Below are 15073 nucleotides of genomic sequence, written 5' to 3'. Positions count from 1 at the left end.
TCTTTGGGTACTGAACATGTGGCCTTAGCCATATTTCATAACTTTAGATGGAACCACTTATGAACACTGGCATGATCATGATAAAACACCACGTGATCAGCATGCTGACGAGGAGCTACAAGCCCAACACGTACTTTGGAAGTTGTATTAAAATCTATAATCTATAAGTAAATTAGTTTAGGCTGTAAAAATTAACTAGTTTCGACTCTAATTTTTCAATGATAGTTGATGAAAAGATCGACAGCCGACAGGAGACATAAGAATCACTCCATAAACTGGATTAGGTGTAATAACCCAGTGACAATTTGCACGATTGTCCTTATTGGGGAGTGGTCTTTAATTTTTGGCCCTCAAATTGGTGGTCTTTAACTTTTGGCCTTCGCTAAAACCCCTTGGTTCCGAGGTCGAACCCCTGCTCAGTCAAAAATTAAAGAAAAAATTCTCAAAGTAGAGTTTGGATTCACAAGGCAGAGTTTTGCCTGCCGTCAGATAGAGTTTCTACTCTGCCTTAAGTAGAGTTTGCAGTCAAACCTGATCAGATAGAGTTTGATCGCAAAACTCTAAACTCTACTTAAAGCAGAGTTTTGCCTTCAGGCATAAGCCAAACTCTACCTTAAGGCAGCGCTTTGCCTTCAACCTTGAGGTAGAGGTTTGCATTAAGGCAATTTTTTTTTCTTTTTTAATCAGTTGTTGGAATTTTGCAAAACTCTGTCTTAAGACCTAACTTTGCTATAAAACTCTGCCTTGCGATATTTTTTTTTTTTACTGAGCCGGAGTTCGAACCCCAAACCTCATGGTATTAGGCGAAGGACAAAAATTAAAGATCACCGATTTGAAGGATAAAAATTAAATACCAGTGCATTTGAAGGACAATCCGCACAAAAAAATGATAACCCAATCTAATAGTAATACCTTTTGTTTTGGGCTTAGATTTGAATGATTTTAGAACTTTTTTTTTTTTTGTGCGGATTGCCCTTCAAAGGCACTGGTATTTAATTTTTGCCTTCACTTAGTACCACGAGGTTTGGAGTTTGAATCTCAGCTCAGTAAAAAAAAAAAAAAAATTGCAAGACAGAGTTTTGTAGCAAAATTAGGCCTATTCGGGCAAAAGTTAGAACTTACGACTGAGTTTTGCAAAATTTCAACTGAGTAAAAAAAAATTGCCTTAATGCAAACCTCTACCTTAAGGTAGAGTTTTGTCTTATGCCTGAAGGCAAAACTCTACTTAAGGCAGAGTTTAAAACTCTGTCTGAAGATATTGCGAATTCAAACTCTATCTTGCGATTTTTTTTTTTAAAATTTTGATTGAGCGGGGTTCGAACCCTAAACCAAGGGGTTTTAGTGAAGGACAAAAATTAAAAGCCATCCCCGAATAAGGACAACCGTGCAAATTTCCCATTTTAGAACGTGTCACTACAGTATAAGACTTGCTTCCTTTAATTTATACCCAACATCGGATATTGCATACACTATCTTTAAAGACTATTATTTAGGCAAATTCCGCATTGAAAAGGAGAAAAAAGTGAAGCGCTACATAAAACAACCATAAATTCACATGGTACCCATGCTATTGGGTTCGATGAACACCCAAGGGACAATTTATGAGGTCTATTTTGCTAAAATGGACAATACGTGTCATGATATTGTACTGTGACATTTTCAATTGTCAAACAAATGCAAAAGTAGTATCCTAGAACAAAAAGGGCTAAGTTCCAATTTGCATTTACATCAGTACATACTTAATTCCTAAGTCGTATGTTACAAGCCCCCCCGCCCGATTTCATCCTCTTTTTCATTGGACTAAAAGTGTAAAAAGCAAGAAAGTAAAGGAAGAATGTGCACAATGAAATCATAAATGGTTTTGGATGACGAACATAACACAAAACCAAGGGACCAAAGTTTCAATTTCCAAGAGAAATTAAGAAGGCAGTTGACGTTGACGGTTGACCCCTCGCTTTTCCTCCACGCCAAAACCATCTCTACTTTTACTTTATTTTTTTCTCCTCTTTTTGTTTTTCTCCAGAGATGAATTGTTTCCCATGCATTGAATTATTCAAGAAGAGAGGCAAAGTGAAAGATTCGTTCTATTCAGAGAAACTCATTTCTGGTATATAATAATTCTACATATTTTAAATGATCTCTTGTTCTTTTTTTTTATTTTGCATGTATGTTGAAGGCAAAGTTATGATAATTCACTTATTCTGATGATCTTGAGCCTGCCCTTAACTTAAATTGTTTCTTCTTCTTTTTCTTTTTATCTTGATAGCCGTAATATCCGGGTCAGCTTGCTTGCTCACTCCACTAATTTCATAGGATACTTGACTAATTTTACGAGTACTTTTACCTCTACTAGGTTTGAACCTGCGATCTTTTATTATCCGACCACTTCAGTATAACTAGGCCACACCTTTGGATGCAATTGTTTCTTTCATCCATCTTTCTTCATATGCTTATATTGAATTTATAAATTCTTTACACACACACACACACAAAAAAAAAAAAAAAAAAAAAATTCAAGTGACTTGCTTGAATAAAATTCACTGCAAGGACACAAGGGTCAGGGGAAGAGCTAGCGTTCCGATTACGGGTTCGACAGATTTCAGTAGCTTTTGCACGGACCTATATTTGTGTGAAAAAAAATTCACTTAATACGTATAAATAATTTATGAAGAACCCAATAACTGTATTTAGAATCTAGAACCCATAACTTAAAATCCTATTCGCCTCTGTACAAGGACCAGTAAAGACCAAAAGGTATTAATCTTTCTGTTAAGAAAAAATGTGGTCCGCAAAAATTTAAATGGAATGAAGTCTATCCCTTTCTGGATACCCGAAAGTATGAACAAGGAATTTTTTTTTCTGTGGTGATAATTGTATATGCTAAAACTTAAAGTCCCTACTTATGTCTTATGAGAGTATATGTGGCCATTGGCTGATCTAAAGATAAGGACGGAAGTTCTACTAAATCCCTTTCGTCCGGAAAAATGTATAAATAGGATAAAAATTATTTTATATAAAATCCACTTCATATGTGTCGGACCACACCTGGTATTTGTGTTTAAAAATCCATTTAATATGTTATAAATAATTTATCCAGAATTCAGTAAGCTTTATATTTCTATAATTTAGAACTATAAACTCAAAATTCCGACGCCGCCTCTGTCCTGCCACTCTTTGGGATTTGACTGATTCAGAGTAATGGACTAATTAGACTTGTTCAAAAAGTAAAGGGACGGTAAATGTCACAATTAGGAGAAACTCTCTTAAGACTTATTCCTACGGAATTCTCCATTTTAGCCTTCATTATATGCATTTGTGTCACTATCACATAAGAAAGTTCTAGAGAAATAATCAGATAGACTTTCCTTCCAACAATTGGCCCAATGACAAGCTGATAGTTTTGTCATTTTGTTGGCATTTTGTTAAGTCCGGTACACTTGGCATGTTAAAACCATTACATTGTTTTATGTTATATAGTCATATTTTTTCATTTGTGACATAAGGCTAAGAATTCATTTTACCTTATGGATGCAGGTGATATTGCAGGATCCAGTAACCTTGCAGCAAAGACTTTTACATTTGAGGAATTAGCCAATGCAACGAGAAACTTTCGAGATGATTTTATTCTTGGAGGAGGAGGCAGTGGAAGATTATACAAGGGGCAGCTTGATGAACAGGTCAGTACAAAGTAGTAGTCTTTTTACATAGAGAATTAAAAGTGGCAAAAGTTTTCAGGTTTGACTTTGCTACTTCTTAAATTTTAGATCCAGTTTTCTGTAATCTTCTGACACATATTGTTTCCATATGTACTGTTTGGGGAAGATTTTGAAATCTTGTCAGTAAAAAAAGGGCAGCCTGGTGTACGTAGCATCCTGTGTTCATGCAAGGTTGTTGTAGTTGTTACTTTTTATGTACGGGATGCTCAGTTGAGTTTATTTTATGCGAGAAATCTAAAATCAAATCATCTTTCCCATTATGTTGCGGTTTGTTGAGGTGAGTCATACAACTTTTCGCTATAGCAGCCAAAAGTTATTCAAACAAACGACACGGTTATAAAGGGTTTTGACTGTATTATGCACTTTACCATGCTTTTCCCCTTAGCAATTGGATGGAATAGAGTTACTTCATACTTTTTTTCACCGGGATCATTTGTTAATTTGATTGTTTCTTTGTAGAATAGGCTTCATGAATTTGAATTTTGACCACTGAACTTTAGTTTGATACCCTTGATTTACAGGTTGTCGTCATCAAGCACGTTGATCCAAATGACAACAGGAAATTTCTTGTTGAAGTGCTGATGTTAAATCTGTTACACCATCCTAATATTGTAAATCTAATTGGCTACTGTGCTGTTGGAGATCATCATAGACTTCTGGTTTACGAATACATGTCCCTAGGGTCTTTGAAAGACTATCTTCATGGTAATCTTCTTCAGGTACATATGCTTTTTCACTATATTTGATCACTTAAAGGAAGATACGGTTTAAAAATTTACTTATTTTCTGCAGATCCTTCACCTGGTAATAAACAACTTGATTGGGACACTAGAATGAAAATTGCTCTTGAAGCAGCAAAGGGGTTGGAATATTTACATGATAAAGCACAGCCACCGGTAATACACCGTAAAATCAACTGTTCCAACATCTTGCTTGATGAGGGATATCAAGCCAAGCTATCTGACTTTAGCTTGGCCAAACTGGGGCCTGCCGATGACAAACACAATGTACACGTGAAATTCGAGGGTACGATTGGATATAGTGCACCCGAGTATGTCATGATCGGGGAGTTGAGTGTAAAGTCGGATATTTACAGCTTTGGTGTTGTCCTTCTGGAGATTTTTACTGGGAAGAAAGTGATAGAAACTTCAACAGATGGAGAAGAGGGCAATCTGGTTGAATGGGTAAAGCTATTTTTGCTCTTATATTAATTCTCTTTTGACTTCAATGAAATGATTGTTCTGATTTTCCTGAACTCTTTTGTTGAAGTTAGTTCTACTACATTCAAGTAAAGTCCAAACTCTCTTGATGGAAAAAAGGGAAGGATAAGGCAATGTATATGTTGCTCGGACTCTCGAAAAATGTCGTTGCACCTGTGTCGGATCCTGCAAAAATACACTACTTTTGGATGATCTGGCATGCACCCAACAGCATTTCTAAAAAGTCTTGAGCAGCATTTCTACTTAAAATTTTCTGATGTACACATTGATATTTTGGAATTTTTACATTATATAGCTTCCCACCAAAATAATAGCCGGTAAATATATACTCCCTCTGTTTCAATTTATGTGAACCTATTTCCTTTTTTGTCCGTGCCAAAATGAATGACTTCTTTCCTAATTTGGAAACAAATTCACTTTATGAAATGATTTACAGCCACACAAATATTCAAGACTTATTTTGAATCACAAGTTTCAAAAGTCTTCACTCTTTCTTAAATGTCGTGCCCAATCAAATGGGTTCACATAAATTGAAACGGAGGGAGTATATGTTTTGTATATTAACGTATATTTACAGATAAGATACATATTTTATACATAACTAGTGTATATTTTTGTATATATGGCTAGCGGTTGTAATTATTTTTTGACAAATGTGTAACTTTCCCTATTTTGCATGCCAGGCAACTCCATTGATCAAAGATGAGAAATTCTCAGAAATGGCAGATCCAACACTTCAAGGCCATTTTCCAGCTAAAGGTTTACAACAAGCTCTTATAGTCGCAGGAATGTGTGTTCACGAGCAACCTACAAAACGTCCCTTCGTAGCAGAGGTGGTCACATTTTTTACTCATATTGCTTCAGGAAAGTATGATTCTGAAAGTCGGGATGTTAAAAGCTCAACCTAAACATCTCGTAATGCTCGCCGAGAATGTGAGCAACTGGCAAGTTCATATGAAATATATGAAAAACTCAGAAGATTTAGTTGGTGTTTAAGTAAATGTCTTAATATCATTTCATCAAAATTTGGTTGATACACTAAAGATAGTTCTAGGCTTCTAGCAGAGCTTGTTATCCACAATAGTCATTATAGATGAATCATAATTAGCATTATGAACTGGCCAGTGCCAGGTCTGTGTTGATGTAAAGTTGTGCCTTCATACTTGAGTGCACCTGTATGTATTCTGAAACAATAAATGATACTGGAGTATAAGCATATACATAGAATCTGGATCACAATTATAGGTACCTGGGAGCATACCGATGGAATGAACGAAATATCTTCTATTGAGCTTTTAGACAATTCGATATGAGCAAGGTCTAGAAGCATCTGTAATAACTTGTCTCTAGTGCCTTTAAACGAACTCAAAAGTGAAGTTCTAGTGCATCAGTCAAAGAGAAGTTCTTCTCTTATTTCTTTGACCATGGTTACAATTACAATAAGTACTTTAAAGCTCAACAAGACTAAAGCAAATCAAGGAACAAACCATTTTTCTTATACGGGATTCCCCAATTGTTAATAAAATTATTTACCTTGCCAAAAAAAAAAAAAATGGAAAAACCCATATTCCAAAAACAAAACAAAAAACAAAGGATTCATCTTCATGTATAAGTCTTATGGAATGTGCAAGTCCACTTTTCATCTTTCTTGTACTCTTACAAGATTATACTTGATGAACTTTTTTCACCTTGTTGCCTGTGAGAGTTTTGCAAAACTTGGCCCAAATCTAGATAAAAGATGAGGATTACTATAGATTATGACAACGAAATATTTTTCTTTTTGTTCATGGAGCCAAATGAAGTACTTCCTCCGTCCCAATTTATATGATGTAATTTAACAGGACACGGAGTTGAGCAAATAAAGACTTTTAAATCTTATGTTCTAAAACAAGTAAAAGATATTTGTGTGGCTATAAATCATTCCGTTAATCGTTTAAAGTTAAATTGTTTCAAAATAAAGAAATGTGTCATTCTTTTTTGGACTGACTAAAAAGGGAAATGTGTCATATGAATTGGGACAGATGGAGTGCTTTTTTTTCTGATCTAATTGGCAGGGGGCAGGGTGATTCACAATTAAGCAAAATCATAAGCTCACATTTCATAAATGCTACAAAAAGATATCAAATTTCTTTACATAACTGTACAAAAGAATCAAATAACTGTTGAAACAAAATTGAGGTAGGAGCTACAAGTTACACTTCAACGGGACGTCGAAACGACCTACTTCACATGCTTCTACCAATTGAGGGTGCAATCACCACCTCTTAAAGATCAAACTCAGTATACCCCTTCACAATTAGCAGCATGTTCACTATTCTTGCTGCCCGTTAGCTTCAGTCTTCGTACTGCTCATTTCTGGTCCTTCATCCGCAGGTTTTGTTTCGTTAAGATTGCTTGGCTTCGCCTGTCAAATCAGCTAAATTCATCATTGATCATTCTGCGGTCTAACTTTTTTTCTTCATTCTTAGGTCTAAGTTGGTACAGAAAGTTAAAGCAGACCCATTAGGAAGGCCAAAAGGGCAATAATAGCCATTCAAAACAATCATGATTTATGAAAGAGATGAATCCTCTCATGCAAAATGTAAAGTTTCATCTTTATGACACACTTCTATATCATATTGGTAATATTGTCAACTTTTATACAGGAATAGGGATGTCTGGTCCCCCATACTTGTTTTGTGAAGGTTAGGCATTATATCCCCCTTCTTCGTGTATTTTCTATCGGATATTGATACATGGTCTGCATACATCCTACCCTCTCCAGAACTCACTTGTGGGATTACACTGGGTATGTTATTGTTGTATATTGATATACGGGTAAGGATCATGGCCTAACCCCAACCATAGTGGTGGCTTTTGACCTAAAAACCCCCACTTAAACAACGATTATCAAATTTATGGAAGTATGATTTCACACCACTAATTAGGGCAGAGGCGAATCTAGGATTTCTGGAACATGGGTTCACCACTAAAAACAAATAAGGAAAAAATATATTAAGTGGGACTTGATCCCGAGACCTCTAAGTAAATAACTTAACCTTCAACCAAGTGCACTATTTAGTTTTTCTGTAGCATGGGTTCAAGCAAATAGTATTATTCTAATTTTAGAAAATATATACATAAAATATCTAGTTTTACGGAGAGACCATGTGTTCACGTGCACCAATTTTTGCACCTAAATTAGGGCATCTTCACTAGTAAATCCTCCTAAAAAATATATTCCGCTTATATTTTTCTTTGCCAAGAAGAGATGCTCTTATTTATTATCATTTGTGTTAATAATCGATAATACCCTATAAGTGAAGGGATTATCAATAATACCTTGTTCCTATCACGCCAACCAAGGCCGAACGATAGTAGACCTCTTTTTGCTGGTACACCTTGAGGAGAATCTGGTCTTGTCGACCTGACAAATATATGGTCAATTTAAATCATCTATACGCCAAAATAACGAGAAACAAAACTCTGGAAGTGATATTGGATGAGAAATTCCTTAGCACAAATATCAACCATATTTTATTGCACAATAATCTCGTCTTATACAGTGATTCTTTCAGCATGAGTCTGACTTAAGAGATACACACCTAACTATGTAAAGTCCTTAAATTAATCTACTCCTCAAAATCTCCGCCAAAGACAGAACACTAATCAACACATTACAAAGCCTTTGTACAACTTTATGATATCATTGAAAGAACGAATATCATACTCTCAACAGCTTAACAAATAAAGCTAAGACTTGATATGGTAGACACTGAGAGAGTAAGGATGCCGAGATACTCTACGACTAAATAAAATGCTCGTGTAAGTAGTTTTAACTTTTTCTTTCACCAAATACGAAGTAGTTAAAGTATAATATCACCAAAAAATAAAGAATGGGCTGAGGTAAACAAATGATAAATAAATATAATTCTTTTGTTTCCTGCACTTGGGCAACAAGCGGCACCATACACTGTCTGCTGGCACTTGGGCTAGATCTTTTCAGTTTACAAAATTTAGTTGATTGCTTAACCATTGGTAGATATTACACCCAGATTGTGCAGAAACTTCTTCCTAGTAATAGAAATTAGGTAAGCAGCTTTTCAAATGAATCTATTTTTGCATCGTGTTTGAAATTACCAAATTACCTCATTCCTTTTCCAGTCACAACTACTTACTCAACCACCATAGCCATTCAACTTCTGTTTTTCTGATTCTTTCCACCCTTCATTGACCAGATCATAATCCTATGTGTGCTACATAATGTACATATCCAGATTTAAGAATTATCTTGTGTGCTTACTTCATCATATAATTTTTCTGCAATAGAGTTGTGCAGCTGGGTAAGTCATTTACCCCTTAGGCCTTAGCAGACTGTCTAGGTTGCTCCATTGGTTCTATGCCAAGTAAATACATTGGCGTACTCCTGAGGCACTAATTACGAGAAAGTGGAGTCATGGAACCCTTGAGGTGAATCTAAGTTGGCTGTTTGAAGGAAACAATATCTTTCTAGAGGGGCCAGATTGGATTTAAAGAGATCTCTTTCAAGTCCCCTCGAATATCAGATGACTACTTTTGTCCATCCCAGGTCCATCTTCTGAAAGGGCTCTTAGCTGTTGGAGTTTCTTTACAAGTATCATGGGCAATGCCATGGACCTTCAAGGGCTTTTTGCCAGCTTGGGTGTGTTGGAAGGAATAGTTTTTTTTTAACAAATGATACCCGATTGATTATTTGGTGCATTTTTTCTGGAAAGAAACAGGAAAGCTTTTAATTCCGCATAGTTCACCAGAAGTCATAAGGAAATATTGTTATATTCTACCCATACCTTGGATGCACAAGGACCAGATACATAAGAAAAAAGAGAGGATGTAAAATTTAGGGAATAACTCAGAACTCTCACACACCGTGGGGAAGATAGAGCTTTGACTTGACCAGATTCATACTGCAAGGTAGCTTCAAGCATCGATTCAGCCATGACAACTCTCTTCTCCATCTGAGCAACAGAAGCCATAGCCTTTTCATACTTTTCCTGCATGGGAAAGGTCGTCCAGGAAATTTAAGTATAATGTTATGAAACTTCTAACCTGAAACTGTAAGCTAATTGAGACTACTGTTGGCTTCACAAGAGAGCTTTTAATTGAAAAAACTTAGCTATTTCATTACTTCTTCTCAAAAAATCAATGCATTAAATGGCACAAGAACGATTATTAGTGATGGACTCACAAGTACTGTCTTGGTGCTGGGCTGCTGGCCAGTTATATTAATAAAGTCTTACTTATCAAATAAAAGAATGGTATAGTTGCTTCAAATAAACAAATTAAATTGTTCACTGGTTATGGAAATCAAACCTGAAGAACATGTACGGCATACTTTTGAGCAGCCACATCCTGCTCGGCGGCAATCCTAGCGTCTTCCGTTACCTTCTGTTCTTGCTCAACCCGCATCAAAACCTACAGGTCATATCTTCAGCATAATATAGCTCTCAAATTTACAGAAAGCACTTTATTTAACTACCTGAAGCATTGCTTTCTCCTGCTCTTTCTTATCATCAAGTGCTTGTCGCAGTTCAGCCACTTCTTGTTCCAATTGCTCAACCTGCAGATTGTTGACAAATTCAACAGAATTTTCTTTGTTTTGGAAAGTCCAGAATAAGCTGAGATTTTATGAATAGAGATAATAAAGATGTACTAGAAAAGTCTGTTTACAAGTGAAATTTTCATCCATGTTTAAAGTCCATATAACTTGCATTCAACCAGCAACATGAGTAGTAAAACTATTAAACATATGTAAGTACAAATACCCTAGCACTTAATTGCCGTCGGTTATCCTCTTTGACCATCTCCATAAGCGCCGTCTCCAACTCTTCAGCTCTGGAAAAGAAGATTATCATTTTTATATGTTCAGTTTAACCTTTCCTATTTCATATTCTAGCATCATTAATAAATATATTAGTGGACGCAATCATCATGATTTAATCACAGGAATAAAAAGTACTACAGGATATTCCACATAAAAAATGAACCAAAAATTGGACTTTTGCAATAAAAATGCAAACCTCAGGGTAGCTGCTCTCTTGTCTTCCAGTGTCCTACAGAGCTCAACCTTCAACCAAACAACCTGCATAAGAGCTGTTAATAATTGCACTTTATAAAGAGATAGTGGTCAAATACTTTAGTTACTAAGGAGCTGTTTGGACGTGATTTGAAATCATGAGTTCAAGTTTTGTTTGGACATGCAATTTGGGTTTCTTAAGTTGTATTTTTTCTTATAGACATAAAAACCCCACAAGTTGTGAAAACCATCAAAACTTTCTCAATTCTTATACAATCTTACTAAATGAGTAAGTCATAGTTCATAACAAAATTAATACGCTACTAGAAGGCCTTTCTAAAAAATACAACATCAATTGATCAAACTTTACTTCAATAAAAAGGAAATTTTAACATGAATAGTAATAATGTAACTACTCTATAATATAATCCTCCCACATGGTACAGACAATCTCTTCACGCCGAGCACGCATTTCCCTATCAGATGACCGAGAAGACGAACCACCATTGTTACTTATGGCCTTTTTTTTACAAAATATAAACTTATGGGTCAAGTTTTACATTTAAAAATTTTGAAATCATGATTTGAAATCCCAAATCATGCCTTTTTTGGATGATTTGGGATCTCATCTCATGAGATGAAATATGAGATGAAATCGGATGTCCAAACATGAGATGAAATCGCATGTCCAAACGCCTACTAAAACAGACAAGTAATTTCCCCTTACACATAAGAACAAAGAATGTATCCACATATGGTTCCTTCAACTATGAGATACGTAAAAGTCAAAAAGAACAAAAGACAAAGGATATATATTCGAGACATCCAAATCACATAACCCCTTTCTTTCCAACCGCGGGTTTTCTAATACCAGGGACTATACAAAGTTGATAAACATTCTTCTCTCAAAGTGTTAACACCAAATGTACAACTAAAAGCACACAAATTATAGTGTCAGCCTCAGCTGAAACCCAAGCAAAATAAGGTGAATAAGCCCATAAGTGACCTCTTCATAGGATATGCTAAGAGGACTGAACAAGTAACCTGTTCTTGAAGACCTGGAAGGGAATCCACATGTGAATCTATGTTGAGGCTGTTGAGAAATTCATCCACACTTGCAGAGTTGGAATTTGAATCTGATATTTTATTGCCGGTTTTCTTATCATCTGACCGTTCCTCCGGCTTCGTTTCTTTCATAAAGGATTCAGGATCATGCTTAAAACTATACAGCTTGGAGGCAAGACCTTTCGGATCTTTCTTAACAGGCCCTCCTGTTGATCTCTCCTGAGTAACTGCAAGCACAGCTGGCCGATGTTTTTCTCTCAGTGCTAGCAACCTATCTTCAGTGACATTTAAGAAACCCATACAAGCGGTCAACACAAGTTGGCTACTATCAAAAGTTGAACCAGTAAGGGATTGAAATAAGGTGATTGCATCGCCAGCATCCTTAGTTGTAACTACAGCAGGACCTGCAAGATTTTGTTATGATCTTAATATTTGTCTAAGATAGCCTCAGTTGGTCCCAGCTAAATGAGGTTGGCATGTAATAAACATTAATCACAATGAAATGTACTACCATACAACTCCATCAAAGCAAGTGCCGTTCGAAAGACCATGACACGATTTCCCTCAAAGAGAAGCACATCCCAAACTCGGAGAACTGAAAGTAAAACAACCCATCAGGAGTGAAAACTAATCAAATAACTTTCAACAAGAAACTGAACTGTTAACATTAAAGGTATAAGTTTAATTAAATTTCCACATTACAGAACAAGAACCTCACCACTTTCCCAGGGAAGCACATTTACAAAAATTGAAAGAAACCAAGGTCCAGAAATCCATGCCACTTGCATTCCCAAGTAATCCAGATGATTTACTGCAGCAAAAGGATCACATCTAATAAGAAATGGCAATTGGATTGTTTTGATGAAGAAAGCAGACAAGCAAGATAAAACAGATATAAGCCATGGACAGACCAAGTTTCGGAAACCTTTCACGCACTAACTCCTCAAACACCAGTTGATCCACCTGATGAAAAAAAGATCATTTGCATGAGGTATGATCATCCTGCATAGCCAGAATCAAGGTGTATGGTTAAGCAAACCTGGGATTCTATCATCTCTTGCGAGTAACAGCCGTCAAAGTATTCATCAATAAGACCCACCAACGCCCTGGAGATTCGAACAAACCAGTCTATAACATTAGTTTAGTTGCATTGATGAAAATAAATATAAGAAATAAACAGTGTCTGTTTAGTTACTAAACATTTTAACAACACCCAACTGAAAGAAATCCACAAGTAATAAAGTTGATAAAGAGCAAGCGTACTTAAACAAGTGACCAGCTATAATGCATTGAGTAAAAAGCATAAGCACAGATATAGTACAATTCAACCTAATAGAATCTGATGATTGAACTGAATCTTGTGTCAATAGAGTAAGGTGTGAAAAAAAACAGATAAAGAAAAATCTTAGAGATCTCTGAGGAAAAGAATTTAGCTTGTGCACGAAGTGGTATTATTACAAGTCCTAAGCATATTTGTGCAGATGCATATCGTTCTTTATGCATTATGCAAGGCAATGATGATATGCAAACGCTGAAAAGGCTATAGTATACTGATAATGGAAGGTTTAATAAGTTTAAAAGAATGAGCTAAAATAGCCCAAAGCAATTCCAGAGCCATCACTCATATATGAATGTGTAAAAGGGGTGTGGAGAAGCAGTAGAGGAGCCAGAATTTTTTCTAAGGGAGTTCAAAAATATAAAGAAGTGAACACACGAAGAAGCCAAGAGGGTTCAAAAATATAAAGAAGTGGAACACACGAAGAAGCCAAGGGGGTCCAATATCTATTATATATACATAAAAAATAACTTTAACCTTGTATATATAGTGTAAATTTTCGCCGAAGGGGGTTCGGATGAACTCCTTGGGCCCTTACTAGCTCCGCCCCTGTAGAGAAGGGGGAGTTCACAAAATTCTGTTGCCTTTGCTCTTTCTTTTCTGAAGGTGTTGGGCAGAGGTTGGGAACAGGTGTATCGCCTGTTTATCATCTTACAATTTTTCGTTCTTGATCTTGTCTCAAAAATAAATGTTTGCTAAATAGAACTGTCCACATTTAGAAGATTCAAATAAAAGGTAAAGCTTGAAATCACCATCAGCAAACGAGAGTGCCATTGTTCTACACTAAAGCTAGTTCGCACCAAGAAAACGGTTTCTCTAAGTTAAGCCCAGATACATGTATCCCCATCTTCCTCACACACACACCCCCACCCAAAACCAGATATTGACTACTAATGGTTGTGCTTCACTTGCACAACCTTAAATGATATGATTTATAATTGTGAGATTCATTCAAGATGTAAATGTTTTTATAAAATTCAAAACACGTGAGATCATTTTCACACATTCTGAAGAGATGACAAACTAGGGTGAAAAAACTAATCGTGATAAAATTGAGGCAAATAATGGGGTTCTTTTCGGAGTCTGTCAGAGAATTCAGTTTTAAATTGTCAAAATCATGATTTCATCGACAACAAAAAAATAATGTCAAAATCATGACAAGATGAATAATGAATTTAGCCATTGTCATTTGTCGACAAGGTGAAACAGATTATTGTTAATTTTCAGCAGAAAGTAACTGCTCCATAAGAAATTAATACTACTACTGCAATCATTGGAATTGAAAGTGGTCCTGAGCCAAAGGCAACTAGGTTTAACTTCTCATGACACAGAAACGGGATATAAACTGACACATGAACAATCTAATTCAGATGTTTAAATTGATGTGTAACATGAAGTCACACTTGTCTTGGTCAAAACATACCTGGTTTTGGTCTGAAAATTCAGTGTTCCATATCAAAATGAACATCAAAGCTTCAAAAATGCTATTATCTTTTGTTATTTATCATCCTTGTTATTCCACCTGAATTCCTTTTTTTAAATTTTTTTTTTTTTTTTTTTAAGGTAAATTTCTTAAAAGGTACTAAGATGGCACAGAATTACAACAAAACAGCCCCTTTCATACCAGGGCAGCTACAAATCCCCTATCTCCTCTAGGAAATCCATATATTGCTCCATATGCCACCTGAATTTCTTGTATCATAGT

At 35.8% G+C, this 15073-nt stretch overlaps 1 protein-coding gene and 1 pseudogene across 6 annotated transcripts in view; one reads left to right on the top strand and one right to left on the bottom strand.

The window, feature by feature from the left end:
- The first annotated feature begins 1999 nt into the window (after positions 1–1999).
- On the top strand, positions 2000–6156 carry LOC132057226 (probable serine/threonine-protein kinase PBL7; annotated as a pseudogene).
- Positions 6157–7009: 853 nt separating this feature from the next.
- The window catches only part of LOC132057225 (uncharacterized), a 33262-nt gene continuing 25198 nt past the window's right edge, over positions 7010–15073 (bottom strand). For 4 of the 6 annotated variants that reach the window (XM_059449715.1, XM_059449717.1, XM_059449716.1 and 1 more), the window contains 12 exons: positions 13072–13138; positions 12944–12995; positions 12751–12843; positions 12544–12627; positions 12012–12436; positions 10972–11033; positions 10717–10786; positions 10431–10511; positions 10265–10366; positions 9821–9945; positions 8258–8342; positions 7010–7340 (listed from right to left, as the gene is read on the bottom strand). In XM_059449715.1, coding sequence (XP_059305698.1) covers positions 7248–7340; positions 8258–8342; positions 9821–9945; positions 10265–10366; positions 10431–10511; positions 10717–10786; positions 10972–11033; positions 12012–12436; positions 12544–12627; positions 12751–12843; positions 12944–12995; positions 13072–13138 — 1339 coding nt within the window. In that variant the 3' untranslated portion in view covers positions 7010–7247. Of the gene's footprint in view, positions 7353–8257; positions 8343–8420; positions 9662–9820; positions 9946–10264; positions 10367–10430; positions 10512–10716; positions 10787–10971; positions 11034–12011; positions 12437–12543; positions 12628–12750; positions 12844–12943; positions 12996–13071; positions 13139–15073 lie in introns of those variants that run through there. The other 2 variants (XM_059449720.1, XM_059449721.1) reach the window with 2 other exon arrangements.

This window comes from Lycium ferocissimum, chromosome 5 (genome assembly GCF_029784015.1).
Source record: "Lycium ferocissimum isolate CSIRO_LF1 chromosome 5, AGI_CSIRO_Lferr_CH_V1, whole genome shotgun sequence".
Classification (NCBI taxonomy): domain Eukaryota; kingdom Viridiplantae; phylum Streptophyta; class Magnoliopsida; order Solanales; family Solanaceae; genus Lycium; species Lycium ferocissimum.
The sequence above is the reverse complement of the archived record's forward strand: the minus strand, read 5'-3'. Positions and strand labels throughout refer to the sequence as shown.